The 17,966-nt window shown below is 34.1% G+C and overlaps 1 protein-coding gene across 10 annotated transcripts in view; it reads left to right on the top strand.

Moving 5' to 3' along the window:
* Positions 1-17,622, top strand: part of ZNF644 (zinc finger protein 644) — a 114,161-nt gene extending 96,539 nt beyond the window's left edge. For 6 of the 10 annotated variants that reach the window (XM_027114295.1, XM_027114296.1, XM_027114298.1 and 3 more), the window contains 3 exons: positions 220-342; positions 15,077-15,179; positions 15,926-17,622. In XM_027114295.1, coding sequence (XP_026970096.1) covers positions 220-342; positions 15,077-15,179; positions 15,926-16,118 — 419 coding nt within the window. In that variant the 3' untranslated portion in view covers positions 16,119-17,622. The remainder of the gene's footprint in view (positions 1-219; positions 343-15,076; positions 15,180-15,925) is intronic. The other 4 variants (XM_027114303.1, XM_027114301.1, XM_027114302.1 and 1 more) reach the window with 1 other exon arrangement.
* Positions 17,623-17,966: the final 344 nt, after the last annotated feature.

The raw sequence follows: 17,966 nt of genomic DNA, 5'->3' as shown, positions 1-17,966 counted from the left end.
AGACACTCCTCCTTCTACCTTTCCAAAGAGCATGGGTTGGCTCTAAATACTAACTACAAACTAATAATAGGTAACTTAATTTCCCCTCCTTATCTTAAGCTAATTCAATGAACGTTTTTTAAAACCATCTTTATTGTGGTACTTTTTTTCACGCTTTTACCTAAGAAAATTTCACTTTTTGAAGTGAGAACTGGATTATAGTTTTCTTTTGAATGATAGGTATGCCTGTGAAGCTTAGAACATGTGTGCATTGCAATACGACGTTTACAAGTGCTGTTAGCCTGTCCAACCACTTACGCGCTTATGCACGAAAGAAGAGTGCTGGACTTTTGACTGGTACAGGTATGTTTGAACAGATAACACAGCAAGTCTGTTTGATACAATACACTTTTTTTTCTCACCAGACTGGTGCTAGTTCAGATGATATTTATAGCTTTCTTTTGTAAGCAGCAGTTGAGTCTGAATAAACATTAAATTTCAGCAACTTGTAAACTGTTGGATATAATTTTAAGCAAGTTATTCTTTTTCATTTAGCTCTTATGGCTTGATTTGAGGAAAAAGGTAACCTAATAGAGGTGTGGAACTTTTGAGTCTACATTATTATTATTGATTTTTAAATTATACCATTTTTGATTTTTAAATTTATTTTTTAGTAGATTCTAGTAAGACACCTCTCTTTGGTAAAAAAGATTGTAGTTCTAGCTTAGGGAAATGCTTTGTTAGGCAAAGAAATTATAGTGAAATTTCAAATATGTAACTAAATTAGAAAACTAAGCAAACTAATGAGTCTTCATTAGTCTATAGATCAACTTTTTGAAGGGGCAGGCCTTATTAATGGCCCGTGTTGACAACTGAATAGATTTTTCTTTTAATGCCCCTAAACTATATTTAGGATTAATAAATATAGCTGTGCACATAAATGTTAGCATGCACATTTCTGTGTTATTTTTGGTTGGTTAGCCCAACCTTGCAGATACCTCTTCATACTGCTAGCTTGTGAAAATTTTATTAGCTTACTCATATGTAATACTGCTTCTTAAACCCTACAGAATGCCTTGCTCTTTTCGTTTGTAGCCTTTCAAGCTACCCTGCTTTAGCAAATCCCATGTCTCACATCTTAAAATATTCTCTCTTTTCTAAATAGATCTACATAAAATTCTTTTGCCTAAAATTCTCCTTCCAATCTTTTTATTTCTCTTGCTCTTTTAGATCACTTCCTTCTGCTTTCTTCTAGTTGTTGTTTACCCAGCTTTTTTGTTCTTCCTCATGTCTTCCTATGGCTTACATCCAATATGTTCTTGCCACCAAAGAAACACTTGTATTCACACTAGTGTCTTTCTTTCTTCTGCTTCTTTGCTGTATCCTTTGACTTTATATATCAATAACCAGGGATGACTGCTGACGATTTATATTAAAAGGAGGGGAATAGAGTGAGTTTTACTTTACTGGATTAGTCCTCCTACTGTGACATTTCAGTTACTCCTGCCTTCATCAGTCTTGGAAGGTAATTGCAGACATTAGAGGCAGGGAGGCAGGGAAAATAAGAGACTGTAGAAACCGGAAATCATCATTATTGTTATCATAACCACTAACTTGTATTGAACACTTCTATGCGTCAGGCACTATGCTATGCAGCTGACATGCATAACACTTAATCTTCACAACCACCGTTTCAGTTGTAAGTACTATAATTCTTTGCATTTTATAGGAAACTAGAGCTTTAGAGAACTTAAGCAAGTTGTCCAAACTTATGCAGTTAATAGTAGCAAACTTGAAATTCAAATCAGGGCTGTCTTACCCCTAGATCTTTGTTTTTAGTCACTATTACCTACCACATACAGGATGAAAGCAATTGAAAATCCTAAGATGAAGTTGGGTTCAAGGTGAGGATCATTGTGGTGCAGAGTCTAATTTGAAAGAGCAAGGAGGGGAGAGTTCTCTGGTGGCCTGGTGGTTAGGATTCCAGGCTTTCACTCCTGTGGCCCAGGTTCAATCCCTGGTCGGGGAACTGAGATCCCACAAGCTGTATGGCACGGCCAAAAAAAATAAAAAGAAAGGGAAAAAAAAGAAAGGGCAGGGACCCAAGAAATGGTTAGGGCTGTATTAGATTTCAGAGGACTTTAGAAAATGTTCCATTCTGACCATTTGGGCACGTTACATAGATATTCAATAAGGTAGATCTCTCCAGTCCAGATTTTGTAGTCCATTAAAAAAAAAGCCTTTATCTCATATGAAAATCCTTCAACACATAGTATTAATTGCTTATAACTAACAGATAATGACCCTCCATTGACCAGGGGTGCATTCTCATGAACTCTTTATCATCTAAAAAGTTTCATTAGTTGGGGAAAAAGTAATATAAGATGAATGGGGATACATTTTTATGGGCATCAGAAAAGGAGATGCTATGTTTAAAATGTTATTAAATACTAACCAAAATATCAGAAGTGTTAGGAAATACGAAGTGTGTGTTAGGCAGTCCTAGGGCAAAAAGAAGGGAAATGAAAAGCTGAAGAAAGTCTAGGGTGGTATTTTCCACAGCCCCTACTCACTTTTAAGAAACATAAAAATCACATGCTCCCTTGGAAATTCTGAAACTTTTCCCCTTGTTTTCAAAATCTTCTTGACCAGTAGAGCTACATAAAGGATATTTTTGCTGATTATTCATGGCAGTAAGAAGTTTTTATGGGCTTTATTGTTTTCCAAGTGTAGAATTCTTTTTTTTTTTTTTTTTTTTTTTTTTTCTGTATGCGGGCCTCTCACTGTTGTGACCTCTCCCGTTGCGGAGCACAGGCTCCGGACGCACAGGCTCAGCAGCCGTGTCTCACGGGCCCAGCCGCTCCGCGGCATGTGGGATCTTCCCGGACCGGGGCACGAACCCGCATCCCCTGCATCGGCAGGCGGACTCCCAACCACTGCACCACCAGGGAAGCCCCCAAGTTTAGAATTCTGTATTATATTTATAAACTCCAGATGCCTATTCTCTTCTTCCATATCAGTTTCACTGGTGTAAAGCAATGGTCCCAACCTGTTAGCCAGGAGGTTTCCACTGGGTTATTATAAGGGATTCATCAATTCATATGAGTAAAAGGCATTAGTTTTCAAGAATATGTAGATGCTGTTTTGATGACTAAAATACAAAATCATTTTTTAAAAAACTTACCTTAATCTAAGTATATCACAAAACTGAGACAATATAAAGGGAAAATAAGTAGAACTAAAGCCTCTGTGCTCCTGGTTCAAGCAGACTTGATTCATGTGAATTGTTAATTATGTGGCCTACTTCGGAAGAAAAAGCTTAGATATCCCTGGATGAAATGGTAAAGGCCTGCTTGGTTACCTGTGATGGAATAAACTCCCAAGCCTTCTTAGAAACCACCAGCTAGCTCCTGGCCTCGTCTCTGGGAACTGGTGGCTTTTTGAGAAAGAGAAATATTCCAGCCAGCCTGAACAGAAGGAAAAGGATGCCCCTCTGTTACTCTAATATTTATTTACTGATGACTCAAATACTTCTAATGTGATGGTTCTCAATCTTTGGGGGGGTTATTGACCCTTTTGAGACTTTGAAAGCTATGGGCCCCATCCCAGAAACATGCACTTATCATCCACAGATAAAAAGTTTTATTATATGTAAGCGTTACATATCCCTTGAAGTTTATCATCCCTGGGGCCTTCCTCTGGTGAAAAACTAAGAAAGAGGAGATGCCAAATAAAAATGAAGTGTAAAGAACACAAAACTGGGATTCTGGAGCCCTAAGAAATCTTTCTCTTTTTTTAAGAATTAGAAGATGCTTAAAATGCCAGAACTGTGTAACATCAAACTAATTTATATGGTCACAGATATAAATCCTAACTTAACTAAAAGGAAATAATGAAGAAAGTAGGAAAGTTTGGGAATTAAAGACATGGAAGAGGTAGCCATACTTAGAACAGAGTTCAATTGTCAAGAAAGAATAAACTTCACATATTTAAATTTTGTCCAATGCTGACCTAGTTTATTTATCATCCTTTGGGCAGGTTCAAATGAATTGTTTAATAATTTCCATGTGCCTTCAGTTGTGGATAATCACTTATGAAGCTGTTTTACTGAGGTTTTTTCTTCAGTGGATTTTTATCTAAAGAGACTAGTTCCAAAGGGTTTACTTTATATCCTACATTGCAAATTCAAGACATACTTCTTATTCAAGAATTTATTCTAGTTAATATAGACTGCAGTATTGGAAGACTTCATTTTCAGGTTTTGTTCTCTTTAGATTGTTTTACATGCCCACACAGATTTCTTTTTCCTGGTTGATTCTTTATACAGTCTAATAAGAACATTATTAATTTTCATTAAAAATTAGAAATTTCATACAATTTATAGTAAATGCCTTTAGACTTTTTATTTTAACTGCTGGCTTTTTTGTGTTTAATAATATTTTAATTAAATGATATCTTTTTCATACTGGCAGTATTAAGAACACAGTATATTTACTAAGTTATTAATAGAGTGACGGAGTCTAGTGCCTCTTTCACTCTCACGAGTGTCCTGGATTGCACAATAAATTATAGGGTCACCCTGGTTATTAAAATTTTTTAATATTTAAAATTATTCAAGGCAAAGTGTATTCTATCAACTTAATCTGCAATCAGGAACAACAAAAAATATTTTGCGGTCAGAGTAGCAGTGAATTTTTAACAGGTAAAGAAAGGGAAGTAATTGAAGTCCAAGTAGAGAGAATGCTGTGAAAGTAAATATATCAGTAAGTTGAATACATGTTTGCACAGTGCTTTTCTGTGGTAACATAGCAATCTGTCGTCTCCTAAAAAGAAAAGAAAATAACAGTGGTATTCAACGTTTTTACTAGAATTCCATTTTACATCTTGACCTTGTATACAAACTCACATTCATACATATACACACTCACTTGTTCACTCACCTGAATTGAGTATGATGCACTCTGATATTTTCTGTTTTATTATTTTTAATTAAAAATAATAGTGGTCATGACCCAGTAAATTGATTTACTACCCACTAAGAAGTCACTACCCACAGATTGAAAACACTCCCCTTAAGTGTCTCTTTTAGAAACTGATACTGACTAGAATCAACAACAGTAACAGTTTAGAAATCATAACACTCCTTCTGTGGCAGCAAGTGAATTTTCTTTACTCATTGTATTCAAATGTTTAACTATAGATCATATTTTTCAATCAACTGCTCACCTTTGGTATTGAAAGTAAATTGGAAATTTCTAGCTACTTAAAATTAATGTAGGAAATATATTTTTATATATGCAAATATGTGGGGGGGGCTTCATTTAATTATCTTCAGAATACTTCCATGATAATATTTTGGAAGTAAAACACGATGGTTGCTGTTCTACAACAACAGACTCGTCATTATAATTAAAGAATGACTTTTCCAGTGAGAAAAAAATAAAGAAATTGATACTAGACCCTTTTCAGTCAGTAACACTAATGCAATATGTCTGCATTCTTTTTTAGTGAAGTCATTGTTTTATTTTTCATACCATCCACTTTTAAGTGGAATAGTAGATTATGTGTTACTTAATGGGATCTTTTGCCTGTTTTCAGCTTTAATGGTATAATTGGCCATAGGGGCCTGCAACAACAAGCGCTAATGAACATATAACACAGTGCCAGGTGCTGAGTGGGTATATAAAAGCCACTAGAAAAATAATTCTTTTATTGTAGAAAGTGCTGTAGGAATTCTTTCTGCTGTGAGGGAAAGAAAAAAATAGTATTGTAAAAGCTTTTCAAGGTGTATTACTTGTCCTTTCATGAGTGTCTTCTGTGGTATCTTTTAAAATATTATAATATTGCATCTTCAAGAAACCACATCCTTTTATAGTGATTCATTCAACCTGAAAGAGTATAAGAAAATTTCAATCTTACTATGATTAAACTCTAAAGGAGCAAACCAGCTTCTAATTAAACCAAATACCTGGATAATTCCTCCAGACTAGGCTGTATGAGAGATACATAATGAGATATGACCCTGTATTAAAGAACTTAGGAAAGCATTATTGGCAATACACACAAAACTGTCAAAGTTAGAGAACTATGCAAGATACTATACACATTAATAGTATATTGACTGTATGTGCTCTAGGAGTTCAAGTTGTTTGTTTAGTCTAGGCCTCCTTTCGAGGGGAGCTGGGAATTAAGTTGAGTTTGTTTTTTCCTACTGTTTTTTTTTACTGTTTGTCGCCTTGTTAAGTAGAGCCTCAAAAAGAAAGAAAAAGGAAGAAAAGATAGCTCATGCTGATATGTTTCTTACAATGTTTAAAGTGGGAGGGAAAAATAAAAACAGTAGTCAAATAAAATTTCCGTTCATTCAACAAAAGTTTTAGCTGTTTATTGTTGTACCAGGACTGTGCTAGCTCTGAGGCTATAAAGACCCTGCACTCCAGCTGCGTAAACTTAATGATGGTGATCTGTTAGGACAAGGACAAATGTACTGTTGCAGAAAGCTTTGTAAGGTTTCAGCTAGACCCTGAACGTGAAGGTTGAGTAGTTTTAAACAGAAGAAGAGATGAAGTAGGACATTCCAGGTAGAGAGAACAACATAGCGTGGGATAAAGGGATGGAATTTGGAGTTCAAAAGGTGTTGGGAGAATCAGTTGTAGGTGTTTGGGAAGATGATAACACCAGAAAGATGGGGTTGATGCTTTGAGTGCTTGCTAAAAAATTTAAGAAGTTATCGAAGAATTTTTTAAAATAAGGAAATGACGTGTTCAGATTTGTATTTGAAAAAGCTATTTCTCATAACAGTGAAAGATGGGTTTCTGTAGTTTCTTGGCTGTAACTTATTCTGTGGTACTATTCTTTTTTTTTTTTTTACTGATGTGGTACTATTCTTCATTAAGAGTGTATGTCTGTATGTATTTGTCTGCCCAGTAATGTGTGATTTATTCAGGATTAGCAAGGTAGTGAATGGTTCAAGTTGAGTAAATTTTCTGGATAATGGATGACTAGTGTCAAAGTTGATTTCATCCTAACCATTTTTATGGTAGTGTTTCTAAAACGTTATTCCTGTTTTTGCCTTGCGAAACAGTAGACTGAATATAATTTAATTATTTGAGTATTTAGAGTCACGCTTACGGATGCTAATTGTTGTATTATGCCAGCAAAAATCGGGCTATTTGCCCACAATACTGAAAAGCGATTGGCTGATTCATTCACTAATTCAACAAGCATTTTTTTCAGCTTCTTGGTGGTTTATGTATTATGCTAAGTATTACAGAGATAAATTGGAACTTACAATATGGTAGAAGCGCATATATGCATAACTAATACAAAACAAATTTTAAGTGCCAAATTATAAGTGTGCATGAAATACTGTGGAAGTTAGGATGAAGAGGAAGGTATTTTCAGCTAGACCAGGGCCCAGCAAGGTTTTTGGAAGTAGAATCTGATTTGGACCTTGAAAGATAGTTAATTGAAATGGAAGTGGGGGTCAGGGGTGGGGAAGGAGCATGCCTGGGACTGTGTGGAAAGTTTATTGAAAACACTAGGAAGTAGGAGATAAGGGAATAGAGTTGGACAAGTAAAGGACATAGAATGCTAGAATGCTAACCCATGATGCTGGAATTAATTTTGTAGGGAGGAGCCAGTAAAGGTTTTTTTTTTTAAAGAATTTGTGTGAAGCTTTTAAAACTGTTTTTTAAATAAAAGTTAAAGGAGTTGGTGGGGAAGTGGAGAAATTGTAGATGAGGTCATTTTAGGAGTCCTGAACCAGGATAGTGGCAATAGGAATGTAAAGGAGGGATAGAAATGTCTGGATAATATTATGGAAGTTAAGTAAGCAGAACTTGGCAGATTAGTTAGAGGTACAAGAATAAGAGGAAAGAGATGGAGATGGGTCAAAGTTTTAAACCTTGTTATTGGGAAGATGGTTATACCAATAGAGTTAATGAGTCTGCTACCAGGGTGTTTGGTAAGAGAACGGTGGGCTTCGTTACTTCTCTGGCTGTCATTTGTCTAGCAACACAACATCATCTAGGTATGTACTGTTAACAAAGCAAACAATCACACTTACTCAATCAGTAAGTTTGTTTTTGGGAGAATGGAGCCTAAGAGTTTTGTACTATTGTAGCATAAAATATTTACATTTTATGATGCCTGCTTTTGCTGGTCATCGGTTATACAACTTAGGAATTCTATCTGATAATCTTTTTTGACCAATATTTTGTTTTTCATAAAAGTGTTAACTAGTCCCCTAGCGTTCCTATTGGTTCTGTTACTTACCAGTTTTCAAGTTTTGTTTTTTTTTTTTTAACAATTAACTTAATCTGGGTATTTATGTTTGAATTTTTTTAACTTGTCTAATATCTTTACATCCTTAGTTGTAGTGTTGTGTTTGTTATGATTTATGTTCTGACATGAATCTCTTGAATGCTGTTTATAATCTGGATTAAAATTTAGTAGATTTTACAATAAAAAAGTATGTTCTGGCCAGACCTAAACTGTAGGCAGATCCACTTCAAGTGACTTTATGGAAATAATAAAATAATACACAGATTTTTTTTTTTGGAGGTTAGGGCAAGAGGATGGCTTGCTGGAGACTGGTGGTCCCTCACTTAAGTAAGAAGTGGAAAAGTAGGATTTACTGTTTTTTTGTTGTGTCTGGAGTTTGAGGAATAAGGTTAATTCTTGCTGTCCAGTGTTTAAAGTATATATTTAATTGTGGCCTTAGCTGGAAGTTAGCTAAACCAGAAATTACCTAGTCAACACCATGTTTGTTAATAGTTCAGATTTTGGCTGGAATGTAAAAAAATACTTCAGAATTATAAAAAGCCAAATCAGATCTATTGGGATTATAGATTTGTGATATTTAGATTTACTCTTACGATTATTATGAACTCTATCTAATTTAAGTTGAACATGATTATATTAAAGATAAGTTAACAAATTTTTAGGTAAGGTCATTTCCTTAACTAATTTTGAATAGGAACAATCATTGAGTTACTTCTACTAAATATGAAGTGGTAATTTGGAAATACACTTTTAGAGGGCAGGGAATGTGATTATATTCAGGTGATTCTAAACAAATGTGATTTAGAGCAGATTTGCCATTGTGTATTTTAATGTTTATTCCAATTTTAGATATGTCTTTGTCTTAGAAAAGTGGTTGATATTCAATGCCTATTGGGTTTAGTAAAACAGCATGCAAATCCAACCTACCTTAAGGAGAAATTTTAAGTTTTTTTTTTCTTACCTGTTAACCACAGGTACCTGTTAACTCTTAATTGAACAATAAACAGCTTATACCTGGGGGATTGTTAGTTTTTAGCTTTTTGCAACCTAAAAAAAACTAGTCTGCCTCCAATTTCTGTTTATAAAGATGTGTGATAAAGTTTCATATTTATGTTTAGCTTTTCCCTTCACATGGATAATGCTCAAAGTATCATTTTACTAATCATTCCCTCTACTTTGAAATAGCAGAGGCTTCTAGACATTGAATGTATCGATATGTACTTTTTCTTGTCCCAAGTAGATAACTTTCTTTGAACCAAGCATATAAAGCTGTTGCTACCCTTAATACAACCTACTTTGTAGGGCAAACTCAAGCTACCTGACTCCTCTAGACTGATATTAAGCCATCAACTTAATACTTGCAGCAAAGGAAATCTGCTTTTCAAATACTTTTCACTTCATTCTCTTCTAGGTAGAATGTTAAATCATGCTATACCTAATTAACTTTGCCATAATTGCCCTGTGATTCTAGGTTAGTTACTGTTTTTAGTTATTGAGAATGGAAACTCCAAAAATAATGAAAGTAACTTAGGGTACTAAAAAAAAATCCAATTTTAGAGTGAAAATATCAAGGGAAAATGATGATGAAAATATGCTTCTGAGGTTGCTAATTGTGTATCTATATGTTTAATTCTGATTGGAAGGGGAACATTGCTTTCATAACAATAAACTACTTAAACTGCTTTATGTGTCCATCTTGGGAAAAATGACTGGTTTGATTATGGCAGTGTAGGTAGGAATGAAGAGCTGGTGTTGGGAGTAGGGACGTCCTTTCCATTTTTAATGGGCTATATAGAGAGTGGGATTTAACGATTTTTCTCTTAATAAGTATTTTTTTTTTATGGGCCAAGAGATTAAGAGGTAGAACTGAGGGCAGCCTTTCTCATTTAGGGTAGTTGTTACTCAGGACCCAGAACTGGCTACATAATTTGCAGGATCCAGTGCAAAATGAAAATACAGCGCCTCATGTTCAAAAATTATTAGGAATATCAAGACTGCAACAGCAGAGCATTAAACCAAGTATGGGACACTATAAGACCGCACAGATCGAACACTCACAAAGTCTGTCTTGCAGGTGCTTTTTGCAAAGAGGAAAGTATACACTGAAGAACAAAGAATTTAGCTTCTCAACAAATGACTTTCCGAAACCCACATCCCTATTTTATACAGGCTAACATGTTTCTCCTCACCCCCTTAGTTGGGGCTGAGGGAAAGAAAATGCTGTTGGCACAGTCTTTTATATGCTTTTGGCTTATGAGCCTTGAAGGATAATGGCAGCAACTAGAATTGAGTTTGTTTATCCATCTCATACTTCTGCACCCCTTGGGACATATGCATCCTCTTCCTACCTCGCCACTGGGACCACCGTCTCCATCACCAGCTTGTTAATAATGGTGGTAGGAATGTTGGGCTTATCTGTTTATGTCATTTTTATCGCTACTGTTTTCCTGAATGAGCTCATAGCTACAATTGCATGCTCACCTTATACAGGCCAACTAGATGGAGAAGAAATTTTCTTCCCTCTAGTAGGGCTATAGCATGCCTCTTATTTTGGATGTGTATAATCTGGCCATTATACTAAGTTTGACTTTACCCTAAATATGCCAACAACCAGTTAGGAACAAAACAGAAGAAATAGGGCTTTTGACTAAACAGGCAGGGAAGGGTGATTGCAAATAACAGTATTTTGGTGGTGAATGTTAATTTAGTTATGATGTTAGTTCTTTACCATAGAGGCTTCAGATGTTTTTAAGAAATAAATCTCTATTCTTTGAGGTCATTTGTGTAGTGAATTAAAAAGAAAATGAAATTCATTGAAGCAGTTATTGTATATAATGGGCAGAAAGGTGGAAGTGGCAAAAGGACTTACGTTAGAGCCCAAAGTAAATTACTTTTCTTCTATGTATAAAACTAATGTCTCAGAAAACAGATTTGAATTTGTATCTGTCGTATTATTTATTGATTTGCTTTTTGCTAATCCAGTTTAGTTCTTTAGGTACAATTGTTGTTTTGTTGTTGTTGTTGTATTTCGTAGCATAGCAGTACGATGTTCTTTTTGAGGGCTCATAAGTCTGCTGTATTTCTGTCTCATTCCTATTTGATCAAAACAGCTGTTTTACTGAAAGGTATATTCTGAAAAAATTTTTATATGACCTTACAGCTCAGCTCAATTCATTCTTCTTACAAGTACAATATTACTACCAGTAGCAATGTAGATCTTTTATAAATCAGATAACTTCAAAGTTTTTTTTTTTATAGTCTTCCGGTTAAAATTGATCACTTTAAACATGTCCTGCCACCCTAAATAGGAAGATCTGAGTAACTGGGTTTATTCATTTCTAAAGAAGTATTTATACTCAAGAAAAAGAAAATTAAGAATTTCTAAAACTAATCTAGTATTTTTTGTAAATTTCAAGTATAGAAACAATGTTAGATTTAAAATACTTTGGAACAGAAAAACGGTATGTGTGTGTTTTGATTTTTGACAGTACCAAGTAAGTGCAAATAAAATTCTGTTGTAAAGAAAGGCTTTGTATAAAGTTATCTATTTGACAGATTATTCATATAAACAACTTCAATAAACCTTAGGCTATTTGTCAGAAATATTGATGAGCCGCATTATACTAAAACTGACTGTGTTAGTGATGTTGTTTTTAATGTTCTAACAATTCCTGGTACAGTCCAGAATAAAACTGCTTTTCCCTCTAGAGACAATAAAATCTGTTAAATGAGAACATTTGTATAATAGACATGTTTGTACATCATCTTTTTCATTTAGTGGAATATTCTTTTTTTTATATACAGATTTTTCTAAAATTTTGGGCAGTGTTGTAGGGGTGATGGTTGGATGTTGATATTAGAAAAAATTATTCCTGTCAAATGTATTCATATTTTACTTCCTAAAATAAATGACATTTCAAGGGGTAAAAAATTTTAAAGTGATGATGGAGATATTAAGATACGGAGATACTTATGTGTAATTACCAGAGTCCCCTGGTTTTTAATATCTTAAATTTATGGACAAGTTTCCAAGGATTCCCGGTTCATGTGATTCCCTAAACTTATGTGGAACTCTGGATACTGGAGATTCTCAATCATATTCTGACAGAGTTGTCCTATTTTCCAAAGTCATAATACCTTCAAATACTAATTACTACAAAAACTATGATATTCTCACTTAAAATTTAGATCTGATCATTCATAAAAACAGCCATAAACTTAAGAGTTTCTAGAGTTCATATAGTATCAAAAGTCAGAAAAAAAAATTTTTTCCCTCTATTAAAGTCGAAAACATTTCTATACCTGAGTAAACATTTGCAGTTCCTTTTTTTTTTTTTTTTTTTCTCCTGTACGCTGGCCTCTCGCTGCTGTGGCCTCTCCCGCTGCAGAGCACAGGCTCCGGACGCGCAGGCTCAGCGGCCATGGCTCACGGGCCCAGCCGCTCCACGGCATGTGGGATCCTCCCGGACCGGGGCACGAACCCATGTCCCCTGCATCGGCAGGCGGACTCTCAACCACTGCGCCACCAGGGAAGCCCTCCAGTTCCATTTTTTAAAGTATCACAGCATCTACATGTAACTTAAATGCTTTGTAACTGATAAAACATTCTTTTGCGTGCTTCCCCATCGCCCTCTGTCCTTCTCCCTCAGTTTGCTTTACACACCTAACATTAGCATTCTGTGAACAAATGTTTAACGGATTGTTAAAATGTATTTTATTTGTATCCTACAGTAATTTATTTACATTTTAAAAGGAAATTTGAATACAGTGTGGCAATTTTGACAACCAGCAAGCTCATCAAAGTAAGATTCTATCTGTAATCTCATGATATACCAAATGCTTGCTCTGTTCCACGTAACAGGGACAGGGATTGTGTGTAGTTTACCTTATAGATAGGGAAAGAGTAGCTGACATCTAGTAGCACTTAGCCCTTTGAGTTCCTTAAACTCTTTACTTCTAGTGTATGAATTTCTTTAAAATTCACCTAAATTCAAATTGCTCACCAAAGCAACTAGGAAAAAGAAAGTGCTGACTACAGAGTATGTGTTACCTCATTCTTCTTACTGGTTATGAAGAACCTAGTTTCTGCATAGAAGCTAGACTGGCCAGTGAAGAATTTAAGTTTGACTGCTAGCAACATTCATTTAAACAAATGATACAGAAATGTTCTACAGGAACTATAGTGTATATTACATAGCGGTAGAACAGATTTCTGTTCATATGCTGTCTAAATGTCAAAGGTTAAATTGCTGGGTTTTTCTTTATTTTTCACTCCAGAAGTATTTGTTGAGTTCCTACTATGTGCCAGACTCTTAAATGAGCTAACTAATGAGAACCTTGTAAGATTTTTCTGTTCCAGATTTTGGTTGTTTAACTTTGAAGTAGCCATTCTTTAATACTTGACTTCCTATATAGTTCTTTACTTATTAGATTCTTCTTCTGAGGATAAACAGAGAAAGACTGTAAGACCTAGATTTTACTTTTAAAGAGGCAGGTGACAGGAAGCGAAAAACAGTGGCTTGAATGAGATTTAGGCTTCTCATGGTTTTTAATTTTCTATATGACATTTCTGTTAGCATTGCCACTTGACTACTGTAAGAAACTATGTTTATTGGTTTTATAATAGTAGCATCTATTCTTTTGGAACCCAGACTTCGAACAGTTCATTTCACGCAATCATTGAATAGCTAGTTCCTATTCTCTCTTACCTAGAATTTTTCCAGGGGATTTCATGTGACAGGTTAAGAGAAGAAAAGCCATTTGGACAACTCTTCTGTTACATTTGTTTCCCTCTCCCTTGGATCCCTAGAGATAAATTCTTATCATCTCTTCCTGCTAATTGACCAGCAGCACCCTGGAATATTATCATCCCTTTGTCTAAAGGAATGGCGTAGTTTTATTCAAAGAATAAAATGTTATGTCCTGTCTATTCCTACCTATAAAAAATACCTTTTTTCTTTATTAAATTAGATTTTTTTTGTAATAAATGATTGAAGGAAAAGTCAAGTAACAGAAAAATTTCAAGAACAGTTAGCACTAGAATTTTGATCCACTTTAATGTAAAAATCTTGTTTTCCCCTTTTTAATCACATTTTTAAAATAAGGTATAGGAGAAAATATAAAAGGAAAAAAACGTAACAAATAGCAGTTAACGTCTGGTCCATTTATGAACTTATGTGAGGTAATCTGGATCTGTATTTGTTTTCTAGGAAAATAAAACATGTGCTTGTTTATGCAATACAGATTGAGTTTAAAAATGAAAGTTGAGCATTGTTTGCCCTTTCAGATGTAGGGCTAGCATATAATTTTAAGAGCTATTTATTATTATAAAATTCAAAGTGAATTGGTATATAAAATTGATTTTTCATTGAACTTTTTTGTTTTCAAACCATGTGAGATCTGATTAATGGAGAAGTAATCAAATGCAAACTTAATGATCTCACATAAAAGGTTATAGTTTTCCTGGAAATAAGATTTAACCAGATGTTAATGTATATATATGATCATAAGAGAAAAGATTACATTGCTGTAATAATTGACCAATTTAGTCATTTCAAGTTATTTTAGTTACATTTTCTCAGTTCTAGTTTGATATGGTAAAGCATTATTTGAAAAAGGAGTGCAGGAAGAGTGTATGCTGATGATATTACTGCTGTTAGAGAACCAGCTGCAAGTTAGTGCATGCTTTAGGGAATACAAATGAATACAGACTTTTTCTAACTTGATTTAGATGGTCTGACCTCCCTAGAAGTATAGTATGTATATATACTTGGAATATATGAGAAATGTTAAGTCTTTTTCTTCCCTTTTTTAGCTTTAGATTGTAAGCAAAAGAAATCAAGGTCAAGATCTGGAAGCAAGAAGAAAATGCTAACATTACCTCATGGTGCTGACGAGGTTTACATTCTCCGATGCAGGTATATGCCTATATTGCCAAATCGGCTCAGTTTCTTCAGATTTTGCTTTGAGACATATTAGCTGTTTTATTTGGGATTTTTAGTTTGTGGCAGAAGGTGCATTCTCAAAAATCAAGTTACAAATGAACTTTTGGAGACAGACTTAAAATCTTATATGGCTCATAATATGCTATACTTCAACAACTAATGAATCAAGGTTTTTACATTCGCTAGGATACTGTGATTTGTAAAAGTGTCTTTTGTTTTTGTTGTGTTTTATTTGTGTGCTTTGTTTGGTTTAATTTGATATTTTTTTAGTTGTCTTGAGTTCCTGCTTATTGGGAATATATTTTCTCTCCACTCATACTTCTAAGTGTAGCTATACAAGCTCATTCACACCTTCCATACTCATCTTCATGCAGTTTAAGGAATTCTGAATTGGGGAGTGGTCTTTTGAAAAGAATAGTGCATTTTGGAATTAAGAGTTGTTTTAAATATATTAAGATGTGTAGACGTTAAGACCTTTTAATTAATTTTAACCTAATAGTAATGTTCCCATCTCTACAAATATTAGTGGAGTTATTATGAATTGGCAGTTTTGATATTGTATTAAAGCATTTTGACTTTATAGGTGTTTAGAAACTATTGTCAAGTACTATCTCCAATACAGAGTAAAGTTTGCTCCTGTGTTTATGGATTTTATGGGAATTGGTTTTAAATAAAGGGAATTGGTCATGTTAAGAGACTGTTATCAACTTCTTCTCTAGGTTTTGTGGCCTAGTCTTTCGTGGACCATTGTCTGTTCAGGAAGACTGGATTAAGCACTTACAACGACACATTGTAAACGCTAATCTTCCACGGACTGGAGCTGGCATGGTGGAAGTCACGTCACTACTCAAAAAGCCTGCCTCCATTACAGAAACTTCATTTTCTCTACTAATGGCAGAAGCAGCTTCATAGAACAAGAAAACCTTTTAAATAGCAAATTTGAATTGGATGTAAATTTGAAATTCTTTGTCTTTTTTTTAAAGCCACATTAAATTATCCGTTTATAAATACTAAAGCAGGAAAATGGGGAAAAGTGAATGACAGTGACATCAGAGCAAATTGAGTGCTTCAAACAGTAAGTAGTCTCTATATTTTGTATAGGATGGGAGATGTGTTTCTGAGGTTTACTACGTTTTGTCAGTTAACTGTGTTCACTCAATGATAGATCAGTACACGTAAGCAGTCATTAATAAACTGTTGCACATGGATACTTAAAGACAGACTTATTGGAAAATTATGTTTTCTGCAGTGTTACCAGAATCAAGGTTCTGTTTATTCCCCACAAGACTTGCATTGAAAATTAAGATATTATATTTTGTTTGTATATATTTAGTGTTTTGTATAATACCAGGAACCGCTAACTAAATTTACTCAACTTAGGGCATTAAATATCATGTACTTCATAGTTTGAGACTGTTCACTCAAATAGGGCAGAGTACTATTCTATCTAGATGTGTAAGTGTTTTTTTAAAATCACATGGAACGGTTTTTTTTATACTAAAAAGTGGAGGGAGATTTGTTTAAACAAGTATTTCTAAAAGAAATATGTACATAGTCCTGGAAATTATTCATGGTAAGGAAATATTCTTTACTCCAGTTGCATTTCTCAGACAATAAAGTGGTGCATCCATGCTACCTCCTACTTTGTCAACAAAGATGCTATTTACCCTTTACATTTTTGTATCATAATAGATTTTAAAAATCTAATGTTCTTTATTGCAAGACATCCTTTTGTTAACAGATTTGTTTCTTTTTAATGTTTTACCTAAAATTTGACATGCTTACAGGACAGGTTTGCCTCTTACTTTATTTAACATTGTAGAAATGTAATTAATAAACAATGCTCACTACACAGTTTAGAATAGGCTTTCTCATTTATATTCTCCTCCAAATTTGATCAGTTAGCAAAACTTAATACACCAATTGAAATATTTCTACATATGATGAGAATGTTTACAATTTAAATTTTAGAACTTGTTTTGGATGTGACTATATGTACGAAAATCGTGTAACACTATGCTCATGCTAAGAACCGACATAATGGAATTACTGAAATAAATGTGCTGTGAGGAATGGAAAATATGGTGCAGATGTCTTGGTCATGATAAATTGTGATTCTCCTTTTAAACTCTTCCCAAAAGCAAATTAATTATTTTAATCTGAAATTAAATTCCTTTACAAATAACAGTTTTTGTATGCAAGCACCATTTTATTTCATGTAGTATGGCTAATACTATAGTTGAAACAAGGATATGCATTGATACTTTTCTTCGTATGTAAATAAAGTTAAGAGCAGTTAAAATAAGGAGTATTTTGGTAGAGTATATACATACCTCACTGCCAGTGAAATTGCTTTCCTATGGTATATCTCCTTACCAGAAAAATCTCTAAATAAAAAAAGACTTAAAGAAAATTATGATGTCTATAGTGTGAAACATTTCTTATTTTTATCACTGGTGGAAATGGTCCACTTGAAGTTGTGTTTCATTTGATTTATGTTGTTTATACTTAGCAGGTTACTTTATTCACATACTTTATATGTAAAATTAGGAAATTGAACAAAATGGATCATTCCCAACCAATGGTCTCCTGATCCCTGGGTTACTAGATAAGGGGAAAAGTACTTATAAGTTATTCTCATTTTTCCAAAGGCCTCATAGAAACTGTTTGCTTCTCTATAATGGTGAGTCTAACTAAAACATCAAATTTCTTAACTTTTGACTGAAAATTTACCAAGTCTGTGTATACCAGTATTCTCTT

This window comes from Aethalodelphis obliquidens, unplaced genomic scaffold (assembly GCF_003676395.1).
Source record: "Aethalodelphis obliquidens isolate GAN/ISIS:26980383/991018 unplaced genomic scaffold, ASM367639v1 scaffold13, whole genome shotgun sequence".
NCBI classification, from domain to species: domain Eukaryota; kingdom Metazoa; phylum Chordata; class Mammalia; order Artiodactyla; family Delphinidae; genus Aethalodelphis; species Aethalodelphis obliquidens.
Note: the sequence above shows the minus strand (reverse complement) of the source record. Positions and strands in the feature narration are given on the sequence as shown.